This window comes from Telopea speciosissima, chromosome 5 (genome assembly GCF_018873765.1).
Source record: "Telopea speciosissima isolate NSW1024214 ecotype Mountain lineage chromosome 5, Tspe_v1, whole genome shotgun sequence".
Lineage (NCBI taxonomy): Eukaryota > Viridiplantae > Streptophyta > Magnoliopsida > Proteales > Proteaceae > Telopea > Telopea speciosissima.
This window is the reverse complement of record NC_057920.1, coordinates 2,717,152-2,734,072: the sequence shown is the minus strand read 5'-3', so window position 1 is coordinate 2,734,072 and position 16,921 is coordinate 2,717,152. Positions and strand designations below refer to the sequence as shown.

Here is a 16,921-nt window from a genome sequence, read left to right as displayed (position 1 = left end):
TGCCAAGTGTTAGGTATAGAGACAGAGGACAAAGAGGATATGAAAGCATGAAAGATAGGAGTAAGAGAGTTGTAGGACACAAAATTTGAGATAGGATGCTGAGTGCAACTTCTTTTTTGTCTACGAACAGCAATGGGTAAATCAAGACTAGGATCAAGAGGGGGCTTACCAGAAGTACGACTAGGAGCAAGATTTGGAGTAGGAACAGATGCCGATTGCGTAGGTGGTGCAGCTGTGGTGGTTTCTTTCTCTTTGTACCGAGGACCATCTGTAGAAAAATTAGTTCCCCAAGTGTAGTTCTGCTTCACAAGTCTCTCCCCCTGCACCTGTTGCTCAGTCTATCCCACTTCTTGTTCTTGACTTGTAACTCCATCCTCTAGTTCAATAGAAACATCTTCAATGGTTGGTATCTCAACATCTAAAGGAGCAATCAGCGAGACCTCTTCATTACTTTGAGTCTCCCCCTGCAGAGGTACTGGCGGTGGAAAGTAAGCCTCCGACTCTCGAAAGACAACATCCATGGTGACCAACACCTATCGGGTAGGAGGATGGTAGCATTTATAGCCCTTCTGAGTTGGTGAGTGACCAAGAAAAATGCACCGTAATCCTCTGGGATCAAGCTTACCATGGACGTGGTGATTTTGTGCAAACACAACACAGCCAAACACTCTTGGGGGCACCACAAAGGTGGATTTGCCAACCAACATATCCAAGGGACAGCGGCCACCCAAGACACGAGATGGAAGTCGATTGATGAGGTAAGTAGCTGTAAGCATAACATTACCCCAGAAACGAGGAGGGGCAGACATGGTGAACATAAGGGAACGAGCTACCTCCAGTAGATGTCTGTTTTTGCGTTCAGCCACTCCATTTTGAGCGGGAGTGTCAACACAAGATGTTTGGTGTATGATCCCATGGCTGTCCAAATAGGAACGGAAAGCACCATCCATATATTCCTTGCCATTATCTGAGCGAAGAATCTTCACCTTGGCATCAAACTGCGTCTGGACCATCTTCTGGAATAACATAAAACAATTAAACACATCACTCTTGCTATGCCTCAAATAGAGCCAAGTCGTCTGGTTAAAACAATCGATAAATGTGACAAACCATCGAAATCCAGAGGTAGAAACACAACGGGCAGGGCCCCAAACATCAGAATGAATTAATCCAAAAGGACTCAAACTTCTATTATCTGAAATAGGAAAAATACTCTGAGTATGTTTTGCCAAAGTGCAACCACCACAAGAAATTTGTGTTTAGTACATTGTTTCACCAGACTAGGAAATAAAGTAGATAAAACCCCAATCGGGGGATGGCCCAAACGACGATGCCAATTATTCAACTCAAGCAATGCAGAATCAAAAGTAGAAGTTGCCGGCTGTGATGTCAATGTTGTTCGGGAACTTTTAAGCACGTACAGACCACCAACCACCTGAAATAAACAATGAGTTGGATAAAAGATTACTTTGAAGTTTAAAACCTTAGTTAAACTACTAATGGACAGCAAGTTAGTAGTAAACTTAGGAACATGTAAAACAGAGGAAAGAGTGAGAGAGGAGGTGCACTGAACGGATCCCTTCCCAGAAATTGAAGAAAGAGACCCATCAGCAACCCGAACCTTTGACTGGCTTGAAAGAGGATTATATGTGGTTAAAACAGAGGAAGAACCTGTCATATGGCCAGCTGCCCCTGAGTCAATAACCCAAGAGTCAGGCATGACCGAGGTGCAATTCCCACCAAAAGAAATACCTGTGGAAGAAGGCGCATTGGAAGGAGCAGGTAGAGACAAAGCCGAAGCCGCCATGGAAGGAGATACAGATGCCGAAGAAGATGTGTCCAAACGATTCATCATATCCCGTAGATTTTGCAACTCAACCATCCCAAATGAAAGAGACTGTTTAGATGGATCTTCAGTAGCAGCCTGATTAGCACGAGAGGTACTGGGCCGATTGGAACCCCCCTTTCCACGCCCACGAGTATCCGCAGGACAACCATGAAGCTTCCAATATTGGTCCTTGGTGTGCCAGTCCTTCCCACAATGATCGCATTTAATAGGCGGGTGATCACTAGTTGGCCGATCAGTAGGAGGAGGACGAGAGTAATTACCACGGGAAGATTGAGAACCAGAAACAAGGGCTGATTGTTCCTGAGTGACAGGATGAACCATGGCAGTGCGCCTCGTGTCCTCAACCGAAAGTATGGCGTAGACCTGCTCCAAAGAGGGAAGAGGATCCCGATTCAAAATATTGGACCTAATATTATCAAATTCAATGTTTAGGCCGGCCAAAAAATCAAACAGCCGTAAACCATCCTCCCACTTCTCGAAGGTTGTAGCGTCAACATCCGTTGTAGCCATAAAAGTGCCCAAAAAATCCAATTCCTGCCACAGTGTGCACGTGGTATTGTAATATTGGGACAGAGACAACTCCAGCTGCTTGGTAGAATGGAGCTTCTGACGGAGTTCATAGCATTGGCTACATTCCCAACCTGAGAGTATGTGTAATAAGCCGTCTTCCAAATTTTTGGCAGCGGTGTTAAGGAACAGATAATGACCAGCAATGGTCTGATCCATGGAATTAACCAGTTAGGACATCACCAAAAAATTGAAATTTATCCATCGATCTTGAGCCGATCCAGCCTCTGTAGGCCTGACCTTAGTGCCCGTGATATAACCAGAGAGCCCACTGGAACCAATAGCAAATAAACAGGAACGAGACCACAAAAGATAATTGCTGCCATTCAACTTTATGGGATTCACCGGAAAGGGAACAAAGTCCCGCTGGTTGGAATCCTCAGAACCAGTCGAAGCAGTCGTGATTTCAAACTCGTCAGGCATGGTGGCTGGAGAAAAATTGGCAAAGACAAATCCCAAAAAAAATAATCAGAACTTGTATAGGTGAAAAAACGAACCCTTGGTGGGAGTCAACTCACCACCAAGGGATTAAAAAAATTCGAACAAGGTGGAAACCCCCCCCCCTCGAGGTGTGTAGAGGTGGCAGAAAAAGGAGGGAGGGACTGGCGAAGGTGGCGGGAGGAAGGGAGAGGGCCTGCGGTGGTCGGCGGTGGCTGGCGAAAGTGGTGCAGGGGCTGGTGGTGGGTGGTTCTAGGGCAGAATAACGAAAAGGAAAAAGGACGGAGAAAAATCAAAAAAATTTTACTTCCCATATCCTCAGAATATTTTTGGCTCTGATATCATGTGGAATTCCGTGAATACTGGCTTGATCAATGTGATCATAGCCCAACCTTTATTTATAATATTGAAATCATATGATAAAACTATAACTAAGCAATGTAGGACTAAAATCCACATACAAGAATACGCCCACGGACAGATTTACCCTTGGACCCATATTACAATAAAAAGGATGAACAAATACCTTGTGGCGGATGAGGAAACTGCAATCTAGCAGTGTTAAGAGCTGTCGTAAAGACTCGGCAGTCATATGGAGATCCCTCCCACCCAGCATGTATGAACATGAACTTCATGTCATATGAACACGCGCACATGACATTTTGGGTTGTCATTCCCTGCCTCTATAAGGTATTTGCTTCAACTCGGGTACCGAAGCACTTATATGAGTGGCATCGATAGCACCAATGCAGTCCTGAGAATTTACATGAGGGAAAACTAAGTGATTAATGGATATTGTATTCCATAACTAAACACATTCCTTTAAAAGTAAAAGTAAGTGATTAGTGGAATACGGGAAGTGTTTAGGGTTTTCCCTAATCTCTGATGGCATTTCATTAAAAGATGGCGGTTTGATGACCTCTCTTGCCAATTCGAGGACAGCCCTCAACACTTTGTTGAAGTACTTGCTTATTGTTTGACCCGAGTGTTGGAATCTCTCTGGTACATCTCTATTGGAATTGATATGACCAATTGTCATCAAGAAATTCCAATTTGTTCATCCACCCTTAAGTACCTGCTGTCTTTCAACTGGCATTTTTCTTTCATTAAGTTGCAGAGATTCAAAAAGACATGTCTCTCCATTCTAAAAGAGTGATAAATCCTATCTGCATGCCCAAGTACGAGCTCATTAACCCATTCAACACCAATGAAGCTACTATTTCTAATTGGTTCTCTGGTGTGCAATGTATTCTCAATAATCTTAGTTTAATCTGGACCAATCTCTACAACCACTCTTCTTTCATCTTCGTCCTGTCTCTTCTTTCTCGTCCTTTCTCTGACTCTTGCCCTTTCTTTATCTGGGAGATATCATCATCGTCGAATGCATTCACATTACCATCTTCAACTAAGAGTTGTCCACAACACACATACTTTCAATGCTAATTATTGCAACACACATATGTTAACATTAATATAAAAACTAGTCAAGCATAAAGAATAATGAAATTAAAGACCACCACATAACTTAAAATAATCCATGCTCGTCCAGTTAAAATGATATAAATTCATTCAACCCTTAATTTAAAATAAAACATAATCATCCAACATCACTTGCAAACATCAAATATGTTTATGTTTACAATACACGCACAAAATACACAATCATTTAAGGTTTTTCAGGAGTCCGATTTGTGATGTAGCAACGGTACTCAATCAAAGAACGAGGGTTAGCTGTGTCAGAACCACTGGTGCAGTCACTCCCCCTGGATTTTACCATTTCTTGAATGGCCTTACAGGCCATTGAGATATCAGAGTTACCGCTACCCCTCCTCTTGGCAATTGGCATTTGGAGTCTTATTCTGTTTGTGTATGGTACCATTTTTTTCCATTTTCAAACACATTATCAGGATTCATGTGTTGATATCTAATGGTAGAGTCCACAATATCATCCTCATCTGAATCTGGAAGAACCTCAGCATGTTCAAATGAATCATCCCCAGCAGCATATGTATCACCAAATATTGTTTGCAGTTTTGGCCAGTATGGAAGACCAAATTTCTTGAATTTTGCCCACTTAGGATTATCCTGACATTACAAAATGGTGACTATCAGAGGTTTATATATATATATATATATATATATATATATGCATGTCCCAAATAGTGTCGTCGTCACTGGAGTGCAAGCAATCGGTGGCCATGGGGGTGAGGGCGTTCAGGCTGCGGAAAATGATAAAGATGGTTTGGTGGAGGTGCCCACGTATTCTGAAAAAGCTCTCTCTCTCCACGACTTCTTTTCAAGGAGGGAAGAATCTGTGAGACCTCTCCAAACCAGCTGGATTGCAATTCTAGTTTGGACATGGTTAGTGGAAGCATGTTGAGGGGTTTGGGACAGGACCCCACCAAAGTGCAAGAGACTCTAGATCCAAATAATGATGGGACTCTCTCCTGTGAACATTCGGAAGGTAATTTGGAGGGTAACTTGGAGGAACAACGTAGGGTTGAAACGGGGCATCAAGGTAATTCTCTGGTGCCAAACCAAAGAGAGGGAGGGAGTTGGAATGCACATAATTCCCACCTTTAAGATGGGGCTATCATTTTAAATTTGCCTAACGAGGTAGAATCAGTTCAAAGATTGGATTCTCGAGGATCAGGCTATGACCATTCTGATCAAGAGGAGGTGCAAGACGGGTGGACTCAGGTGGTGGATCTAAAAAATCGTAACGGTCGTAGGAAGGCTCTTCGAGGTGTTCGTGTGGGTTCCCATTTGGCAACTCCAGTTATTGGTAGAACTCGAAGTCAAAGGAATGCAAATCATGGTGTTAAGACGGTGGATGCGGCGGTGGAAAAACATCAGGTTGAAAAGGAATTCCATCTCCCTTTTCGCCAAAGGAGGAGGCCCTTTTGGCCGGTGTGGCTCTTGTTCGGCCTGGTTTATATGCTGAGACTCCCCGACGATCATATAGGATAAGGACCCCCTCGGTGCGCCTCACAGATCCCCCGTAGCCTTATGTTATTTTTTTTCTTGGATGAGCGAGTGGCTTGTTGCCCTCGCCAATATGTTTTAGGACTGAGTCCCCTTCTTAGCTTTAGCTTTCTTTGCATTTAGTCTGTCTCTAGGCTTGTATGCCTCCTTTATAATCTTCAATAAATTTTTATTTAAAAAAAAAAAAAAATTAGTGTCGTCCTCAACAGTGCAAGTTTTTGTCAAAGGGTTCCAACCGAATCCACTTGTCGACAGCAAGTTTTTGAAGCTACTGTACTCTTGCTTCAGTTTATTTACCTTATTTTTCAGCTGCAACATATTATATTTAAGTCCTGTTATTTTCTGAAACCCATCCCTGACATTATTCCACCGAGACTTGTTGAATGCACTTGATGTCCGGTTACCCTTTTTGATCTCCTGCACCATCAACCTTACAAGTAGAGTAGTGTTTTCCTTGGTCCACTTTGCGTTAAATGCTTTAGATTGGAAAGCCATTTCAGCCTAATTGAAATTATCTACCACATTAGTTAGAACTCTATCAGCAAATGGCTTTAAGATTAGAAGAAGCACCAACAGAGTACATCATTAACACATTATTCAAAGCAGTCGTTTAATCAACTCAGTCAAGCAAACAATAGAGAAGAAGAAATGTATAGGCAAAACAGAGTTTAGTAAGAGATTCAGTCAGAGGATAAACTAAGAAACAAAGATATGATTCAACCAAATAAATCAGAGTTGAAAATTAACTGAATTTGATTTTAGCTAGGAAAACCAAAATACTACTAGAAGTTTTATGCTTTTGAACAGAATTTAAAATCTGAAAATGCCATTATAACTACATGTATACTTTCAGAGTTGTAATTAAAACAAAAAAACAAAAAACCCCTCATCTACTATGATATATTCCAAGGTCTAGTTTGTTCTTAAACCATGCCCACAAGAGTATTAGTATATAGTGGAAGTGCCAAACCGAATGTAAATAATGCAAGCAGCAATAATAAACAAATCAATATCTGGTGACGGGTGAGAGTGCAGAACCGAATGGAAATAATGCAGCAGCAATACTACTGTTTTGAGGATAAAAAATGCCTAAAAGAATTTTCCAGCCAACACACAGGGACCACCAAAGATCAAGTTACTTTTGGGTTTGTCATTATATATTGGCCTTTTATACATCACTGCTAGTGTGGCTTTGACTAAAACTTAACTTTTCATATAATAATTCTGATCTGTTTATATAGCAGTTTTGCTATTTTCAAAATCAAATTTTAACTTGGCATTGTTTAATGTTGGGTGGCAGAAGCTCATTGAAATAAGAGGGGGGACATATGCAAGATATTTGTAATATTACTATGCTATCTTCCCTCAAGTTAGTCAAGTATGATTCAACAGAGATATACTTATATAAAGGGGTCAACTGTCAACATAAGCAGTAGTTGAAACTAAGATTAAATATAAAATTGAATTAGGATTGTTGTATCCCTCAGATGTATTCCAAGGTCTTGTTCTTGTCCCCTGTTCTTTTCTTTTGTTTGTTTGCTCTCTATTACGGTAGATCTTTCCATCGATTAAACTCTGGTCTTAGTGGGTATAGAAGTGTGATGGTCTCTGTTCCTTTCTCTGTGTCTTAATCTCTCAGGCTGTATCAATTGAAACTGACGGATACACTCATAAATGTAGATAATATCTACCTGGAAAAAGTATACCAGGAGGTCTGGTATCCTATTACATGTAACAAATAGATTCTAAAAAAACAAAACAAAAGATGGAACTGAAAAAAAAAAAAAGAGAGACAAATCCATTGATGGAGAATGGAACTTAAGAAAAAAACAAAAGGGTTACGGAAGAGATGGGAGAGAAATCAGAGAAAGGTATAGAGGGGAGTGTTAGAACAAACACCAAACACAACACGAACAAAAACGGAAAAAAAAAAAAAAAAACAGAGCAAGATGACACGGAGATTTAACGTGGTTCACACACCAGTATTGTGTGCTACGTCTACGGGTGAAGTTGAAGATGTTTCACTATGTAAATCGGAGAAAGTTACAATGGAAGTCTCTCAAAACACCCAAAAATGGCGATGCTTCTCTCTCCCAGAAACCCTAAATCGAAAACCCCAAATCTCACTGTCTTTACAACAAAGTGGGTAAAGAATATAAATACTCCTCCATTGGGTCGGGTCTATCGGTCCAAGCCTTCCGCTACCATCACAGATCTCAAAAAAAAGTTCCATTTGGGTCGCCACTAAAAATGTTGGAGCGGGTCATTCTTTGAAACGGGTACAAGAATTCGAGACATACATAACAGGGAGAGATAGAGTGAGATAAGGAAGTGATGGAGAGAGATCACAGAGAGAAAGAGGGAGTACCCCAACTTTGCTGGAGAATACGGCGCTGAGTCTCGTGGAAATGAGACGAGAGTCTCGTGGAGCCCTATTTCTCTGTCTTAATTCTAGAATAGAGAAGTTCCTAAAAGGAGCTTTTTTATTATTTCTCAGCTACATTTTTGTCCCGTTTCATTCCCAGTCCCAGGAATAAAAAAATGAACCGGTATTAACAAACAGATTTCTACTCTTTTTTTGTTCCCAGGAACAAAAAAACAGAGAAATAGGGAAATAGAAGTGTTATCATGCAGGCCCTTTATGAAGGTTTTACTTCATGCAGATTTTTAAATTAGTAACCAGGCTTGCTGCTTGGGATTGGACTATGCTTGGACCTGCATCACTTTCTCTTGTAAAGCCAAACACACTCATGACTGAATACAACTGTCAGGAAAGGGACATGATCAATAGATCCTGGCTGAATGGGCTGGGATAGTGGTGCCAGCAAAGAAAACCACTGTTACATGGCAAGAAAATGGATATGTCAACTTTGCTTAGCAGTCATTGAGTTTTGGGTGAACTTTTTCTTGCATGCTACTCTACTAATGAAGTGACTGTTTTCTAATTGGCAACTACCAAACTCAGACACACATGCTTTACCTTTTTATAAAAGGGGGAGATTGTCCCCATAAAACACTTCTACACTTTTTTCATCAAACACTTGTTCCTATTTTCTTTTCCCTTAGCTCTTTAGTGACTAACTCAAGGGTCAAGGGTGTACATGGCCCCAAAGTCCTAAGTCCCTGCAAAGATTCTAAGTATGGTCCACAAAGGAAGGGCTCCCTAGATGGTTCAATCAATTTGTGTCATATAGAAGGCTGCTACGGCAAAGTCTGGATTGGCCACATGTCAAATTTCACAGCCAAAATCAACTATATACCCACCTTTTGTATTGGAATTGTTCCTTTTTATTTTCAGTCATCCGTTTGTTGTCATTATTTTCAGTACTCATTTTTGTCATGTGGCCAATTCTGTTATAGACCTAATACTTGACATAGACCCAAACTCTACCTCATCACCAGATTTGGGTCCCACCTGATCTGCCATACAGTGGATATTAGGGCCATGCCGGAAGCCATCCCTATGTGGACCATGAAGGAAACCACTGCACTAAATAATTATTTGTCTTGGGTATTTCTTTGTTTTTTTGTCCATTCCCCCGGACTGTGCTATGGAAGCTCCTGAAGGTCGTCATTAACATTCCTTTTTGTAATAATATTATCTATAGAAACGAGGAAATGAGGAAAATTAATATGAATTTGGAGAGAATATGGAGCAAAAGATGCAATTTCTTAGATTCTGACTCTGCAAATACTAGGTTTACCGCCGGGGGGGGGGGGGGAGACTACGAACACTAGGTCTCCTTCTGAACTTATTTCAAGTTTTGACTTCAGTTTGCATAATTCAGTCTAGCTGTTCCGTCATTCTACAAATTTAGCAGTTCATTCTTTGCACCTTCAAATTTTCTCTATGTTTATGCTCTAAATTTCCATCCCTGCAATTTGTCACAAAAAATTATTAATTTCCTTTTTGCTTTCATTTTTCTTTTAAATCTTCAAGCTTTATTAATTTTTTGGTTTTTGCAGCTTATGGTGTTGATATGTTGAATACGATCGGTTATATATATTCAAGGCAGGCAGCCAAGGAGCTTGGGAAGAAGGCAATATATTTGGGAGTGCCATTCATAGCTGAGTGGTTTAGAAACAAAGGCCACTTCATTAAATCCCAAGTAACAGCTGCAACAGGTAAAATGATCATACTGGCACAGATTTCTTTGTCACCTCTAGCGATTTCTGATTTTATTTTAATTCTGATTTTTTTATGCTCCCTTTCTACATGTGTTGGGAGTGGTTGTGATGTGTTCTAGGGTAGATAAGACAAGGTTAATAGAACACAATGCCCACAGGATAGAAACACAGCAATTCCAACAGTACACAATATGGCAGAATTAGAAAGTGTTAAATAAAACAAGATCCACCGGTCGGATGGGGCTGATATTTGGATCAAGGTCCCAAGGTTTTATGGACTATATTGATATATCAGTTTCTGCAGGTTCTGGTTTCCCAGTCACCCGCGGTGTCTGATAGTTCAATCTCTCTTGCTGTTTTGACTTCTCTCTTGTCAGTCCATGATTTTAGAGTGATATATAATATTGTATTTATCTTCCCGTACTGTCTTATCCGTCGAATATCATTGATATCTACTGTTTTGCAGGCCTGATTCATGGTTTCTGGTAACCTTTTAATTCTAGCTGCAGGGAATTAGTTTGTCATTCTGGACAATCTAGCCCTTGGATTGATCCCTTCTTTTAGTATGGGGTAAATTACACCTGAGGTACCCAATGTTTGATAAAAGTACATTTGGGGCACCTCAGGTTTTAAAAGGGACGATGGGGGTTTCTTTGAGCTTAGTCCTACCCCAAATTGAATATATTTTCAAATTTGCGCCTCTCAACCCCACTCTCACCCGACCCATCTTCACCTTCACCTCCGCCACCACCTCCGCCGCTGTCACCACCACCACCACCGCCACGGTCACCACCAACACGACCTGCAACACCCCTCCATCTCCCGCTCTCACTCTTAATAGACGCAGACTGTACTGCGTACAGCGCAGCTTACCATGATTCAAACGTCCCATCTCATTGCTCAGGAGTGAGATCGAAAGACGAGAATGCCTTGGTAACCAATCTACAAGAACAATAAAATAGCGACAAAGAATTGAAAAACCAAGGTTCAATTGCCATGGAATTCACCCCAAATAAAGAGTTTGTTTTGTTGTTAACAAGAGCAGAATAATTCGGCACAGTTCGACCCTTCCTTCCTGTTCATTTCTCAAAAAAATTTCTGTTCTCTGACGGCCAAGCCTTTCTCAGCGAGCAGATACAGAGTAAATATGAGACAAAAGGAATACTGGTTAAACAATCAGATATTTTTACAAAAAATACTCGTCTATAAAGTTATAAACAGAGTATTTCTGTCTCTTTTTCCCAAAATTTCAATATAGATGAAGGTTCTATGCACTGAAATTTTTTTTTTTTATTTTAAAAAAGCCAGAATGGAACCATTCAGTCTGGGCAGGTCAACTTTGATAGTGGTTGTTTCAATTCAATTGTCAAAGGAAAGCTCATAAAACATAACCGATAATGGAAAGAGAAGCATTTCAAAGTTATGAAACATGTTAAACATAGACAAGACGAGGGATCAATTAAAATTTGAAGGAAATCAAAATAACTCTTTTTGATTAAATTCCTTAATGCCTTACAGGGAAAAGCTGTGCATTAAAACAAGATTCTATTTTATTTTACCTCTTCTCAGTTCACCCACACAGATGAGGATGGGAAGACATCTTTGATGGCAGAGGATGCAGTCACTCGCACAGGTGAAAAAGCTGTGCATGTAGAACAGGGGATTTATGTGAATATATGCTGGCTCCATCCTGTGCAGTACAGGACTCGCATCTTCAAGGACGGCACAAATTGCATGCGAAGGATCTGTTTCTGGTTCTGCATGTGCCGTCTGCTCCCTCCTCCCTTCCCCCTCTCTCTCTCTCCCCCTCCCCCTCCCCCTTCCCCCCTGTGTGCGTGTCACTTTTGTCTATCAATTTCTCTTTATTTGTTTGAATCTATAAAAATTGTAGCCTGTCTCCTCTGCAAACATCAGACAAACATGTCTGATTCTATTCATACCCCGTTAAAGTCCAATTCTTCATTTGCATCCAACGCTTTCTTCAACTGAAGACCACCGGAAAGTGTTCCTGATCCTCTAATCGATTCGATAATGTCAGAGCCGAAAAGAAGAAAAGAAAGAGGAACCAAAGATTATGGGAAGCGAAGGCTCCTGCGGAACCGAGGAAGAACTGGTTGTGTGGCAAAGATCCGTATAGCAACTTCACTTTGGAGGCTTGGAAGATAAAGATGCCGCACCCAAAGAAATCAAGAGACTGGCCACAGAGGTTCTGAAGACTAGGAAATCGATCACTGCTCTCGCTCGTGTCAATGCTTGACTTAGACTGTTGCAGCTGGGTGATAAATGCAGCCTGGTTCTGGGCTGTGCTTTGGGGGTAGAATGCACTCTCGAGCAATGAGAGGGGTTGTGTGAATGATGATAAGCTGCGCCATACGCAGCACCCACCCTGTTTCTGTTAGAGTTAGAGTGGGAGTGGGAATGGGAGATGGAGGGGGGTATTGCATGTTGTGGTGGCAGTGGAGGTGGAGGTGAAGGTTAAGACGGGGTCAGGGGTGGGAGAGGGGTTGAGAAGGGTAAGTTTGAAATTATTTTCAATTTGGGGTAGGATTGAGCTCAAAGGAATCCCAAACGTCCCTTTTAAAAACTGATGTGCCCCAAATGTACTTTTATCAAACATTGGGTACCTCCGATGTAATTTATCCTAAAACCCTTAAATAAAAGTGAGAAACTAAGAGAATAGTCCCGATTAACCTTGCTGGAATGGAAATGACAGAATAAAAAAAAAGAAGAAATAAAAGAGAAAACAAAAGAACGAAGAGGGAAAAGGGAAGATATGACCTGGCTTCACCACCAAGGCCTGCTGCTCCATTGAAGAAGACAACATTTTCTTTGCCAAAACCGTGGGCTACTGTAGCCCTATGTCTATTAATAAGCTCCCTCTTGCGTGGGGACTGGGGAGTAGCTTGGCTGCTAAGCAAAAAAGAGAGAAATAAATAAATAAATAAATAACTATTACATGGGAGATACTTGGAAATAGCTAGTACATGAAAATAGAAACTCCTAATTACCTTAAAGTACTAACTAAATAGCTATACATGGAAATAGAAACTAAATAAATAGAAATTTTATAACATCCTGGCAGCATCTCTTCTATCCTATGCCACCTGTCCTCATGTGGCCCACAAATCTATCCAAAAATCTCCTTAACTGCTACTGGTCGATGGCTACATGGACAAAATTTGGGCTTAAGTTATAACTTCAATAGATAGGCCTAATATGGGCTCAAGTGACTTAACACACATGAGCCCAAACAGACTGAAATGAAGAACTTAAGGACCGATCGTGGGGCTATTTAAAGGCTATTAAAACAGCTAGTTGTGGGCTAGTTTGGCTGGCACATTCTCTAGTGTAGCTGGTCTTCCACAGTTCCACTGCATCAGGTGGTAATGCAATTATGGTTCAAGACTTGTCACTTTGGGTTTTTTGGTTGGCTATGAGGTAGCTTCCTGGTACATACAGTATTGATTTGGGATGCAAAACATATCCTTTCCTTATGGTAGGTGGAATTGTTTCACCTTGACTACTGGCAGGTGCAATTGCTTTGATTCAATTGCAAGAGGACATGAAACGGCAGCTCAGTGCAGAGGGAAATTATACCGAGGAAGAGCTTGAAGAATACATGCAGTCTCATAAAAAATTGATGATTGATTCTCTGTGGAAGCTTAATGTTGCTGATATTGAAGCCACTCTTTCCCGTGTTTGTCAAATGGTTCAATTTCCTTCTTTGTGCTTGTCAAGTTTTTCTTGTGATGTTAACTAACCCTGGGTTTCAACCCCCAAAATGTTTTTCCTATTATTAATATGGTCAAGGTTGGAGTGCAGGTACTCCAAGACAACTCTGTGAAGAGAGAGGAGCTCCGTGCACGTGCAAAGGGATTGAAAACTATGGGGAAAATCTTTCAGGTATTGTTATCGTATTTGTATCTTCAATGTTCAATTTTCTCTGTACATTTTTAACTAAATTTCTTCTGTATGGAACCCTATGCATACAGAGGGTTAAATTGGCCAATGTGAATGAGAATGAGGCTGCATTTAATAATTCAATCCACAAGCTTGATGGCGTTGAACGGAGTTATGATGCTAGTTCTCCTGATACATCCCCAAAATCTCTGGCTCCTGAACAACCATGTTATATGACTAGCACACCGAAGGTATTTTTTTTTGTTGCTGATGTGGTTACGGGGTTTATAATTTTTTTTATATTATTGTTTTAAATCTCTAGTGGTCTAGTTTGAATATGTAAACTTTACTGTTCTTTATGAAATTGATTCATTCACTCACTCCCCACCCCCTCCCGTTTTACAATTCTATCTCAGAGCCCATACGTGGAGACTCCTCAATTTGCAGGTGTGCAGTATAACTATAACTTTCCAATGCCAACAGCACCTCCTGGTGCACAAAGATATCCTCCATCTACAGGCAGAGAATGAATTTATGGTGTGTATCACATTGTTACTTGCTTGTAATATAACTCCTCAAGTAAGTTTCTGTGGTGGAGAAGCAGGGTTCTCATTCATTTGATGCTTTTGTTTGTAACGAGTAGTCATGGTGGATTCATGCCTGCCTCTAGATGATTGGGCATTTTCAGAAGCTTTAGATGTGTCTCCATGGAAATGTTGCAGGCACCATGTGCCTACCAAGGGGGGAAAAGAGGGTGTGGGGTAGGGTTTAAATGACTTCAACTTCACAGGCTAGATAAGATTGGAGGTGGTTTAATCTTATTTTCTGCTGCTTATTTATGTACTTAACGTTCATTCTCTGGCTCCACCTTGTATATCTGAGGTTTCCAGTTTGGCTTGGCTTGAGTTTCAGCTCTTGATACAGTTGTATGAGATCACATATTATATGATGAAAATTAGACCTGTTGTATACTATTTTCACCCATCAGTGATCTGTGGCATGGGAGTGCGTGGTGCATTTGGTTAAGTCAGATGCATCTAGGATGTAGTGAAAATGACAATAGTAGCAGCAAAATCAGCTTGTAAATGCAGATGTGGACTTGCTTTTTCTCCTTTTGACACAACATTTGGCAACAAGTTAAGTGATGAACTAAGGAAGAAAACCAGATGCTTATTAAATTGGTTTAACCTTCTATATGTTTAGAACATGGTAATGGAGTTCATAGAGCCTGGAGTGATATGATTTTTCGTTCAAAATAAATTCACTCCGTAAAAACAAACCAAATATTAGAATCAGCATTACCATATTATAGAAATTTGTACGACTGTAGGGTTAAAAATATACTGGAGAGAGCTCATAGGAATTGGCAACAGGTGATGGAAATTTCATGTGGCAGTCACGAGGAGAGGAAACAGAACTGTAAGTCCAAGGGCACCGGAGTAGCAGTCTCTTGAGGCTGAAGGGAAATGACAAAAGGAAAGAGGGGAGGGGGGGGGTTGGGGTTGGTGTTGTGTTCGTAGCGGTTTCGTTGGTCCCCTCAAAATTAGTGTTGTTTATGTCAACTAGACTCTCCAAACTGAGTTTGAAATCTACCCAAAAGATGAGTGTCAACTAAAAAATTCCGTTTATGAAGTAGGCACTTTGGTATTTGGTGGTATTTCTATTTCTAAACTGTTTCTAGAATTTAAAAACTATTTCTATGTAAGAAAGACGAGGGAAGGGATCCTCTCCAGCATGCATCTTACGGCTGGCAGTACTGGGCATGCATCCCAAAAGTGCTACCCATCCTTCGGATGCATGCTGGGGGCACTAGCGTGCGTCTCGGGGTCCGAAGGATCATTTGAATGTTTGATTTCATCATGATTTTTAGAATGGGATAGCCTTCTTGGATTATTATTCTAAGTTTCTCTTCAATTCACGTCAATTATCTTTCATCTATGTTCTAGAAAATCTCTTGTACCTTGTTTTCCTTGAGTATTAAAATGGGGTTGTAAGAGTGTAAATCGGTTTGGAATTGATAGTTATTCAGTTCGGTTTCAGAGAGTATTGGTGTTAAGGATTTTGATTATACGGTTAGGTTTCGGTTCAGTTTAGATTTTGCACAGTAAAAATATAAAAACCGCACCATATAAAAATCTCCTAAATTCAAAATTGTTTTATATGTAATGTGATTTTAACGATTTTTATTCAATTTTTGTTATCCTGTTTACATGCGATTTGTAATACCGGTTCACATCCGATTTTACCTTTATACTCTTTAATTCTATTTTCCATTCCCTTGTTATGTAGCCGAAATTATATTGGTTCATACACATTTTACTTTGGGCAAAATAAAACACACAACCACCTGAAGAAAAAAGAAAGAACTAACAATGTTCAAATTCTCCACTATTATGGGAGAATTGCCGAGTAAGAAAATTTTAAGTGTGTTTAGTATAATTGCCAAGTAAGAATTTTGGTTTTTTTACACAATCCGGATTATAAAAATTTTCCTTTTTCTTTTCAAAAGTGACTTCACTACCTTTAATTGGCAACTAAACAGAGCCAAAAAATAATTTCTTGTCACATGATCAGATTGTTTTAAAGTTTTCACCGTCACAAAAAAGATTCCAGCTCCTCTCTTTGTGAGGACGATTGAAATATGAGCACCTTGAGCTTTCACATCAAGCATTCGCTGCCTCCCTCATTTAAGAACAATACTGTAGAAATATTTTCTGCGGTAAGGCGGGCAATCTACCAGGCTATCTGATAGAGGAACCGGCAAAGCCTCACTGCACTGAAACTGAACACAAACTGCGTAAGCCTACCAACACAGTAACAGATGATTCCCTGATAACAAGGGTCTTGACACTGTCAACAGAACCAGTTTACCTTATTTCAGATCCCAATTCAGAAACCCACGCTCCCCCCCCCCCCCCCCCAAAAAAAAAAAAAACCCAATTCAGAGGATCACTTACCGCATTGGAACGGTGAGCCGTATAAATTGGATTTTTGTTTGAACATTACCCCCAAAATTCTGTAGGGAATCGCAGAAGGCTCAGATATGGGAGTTTC

At 40.5% G+C, this 16,921-nt stretch overlaps 1 protein-coding gene across 2 annotated transcripts in view; it reads left to right on the top strand.

The window, feature by feature from the left end:
• The window catches only part of LOC122661813 (chaperone protein dnaJ 10), an 81,595-nt gene extending 66,757 nt beyond the window's left edge, over positions 1-14,838 (top strand). Inside the window, exons 6-10 of one of the 2 annotated variants that reach the window (XM_043857326.1) lie at positions 9,806-9,964; positions 13,498-13,676; positions 13,790-13,870; positions 13,960-14,118; positions 14,284-14,838. In XM_043857326.1, the coding sequence (XP_043713261.1) occupies positions 9,806-9,964; positions 13,498-13,676; positions 13,790-13,870; positions 13,960-14,118; positions 14,284-14,397 (692 nt within the window). In that variant the 3' untranslated portion in view covers positions 14,398-14,838. The remainder of the gene's footprint in view (positions 1-9,805; positions 9,965-13,497; positions 13,677-13,789; positions 13,871-13,959; positions 14,119-14,283) is intronic. The other variant, XM_043857327.1, reaches the window with a different exon arrangement.
• The last annotated feature ends 2,083 nt before the right edge of the window (positions 14,839-16,921 follow it).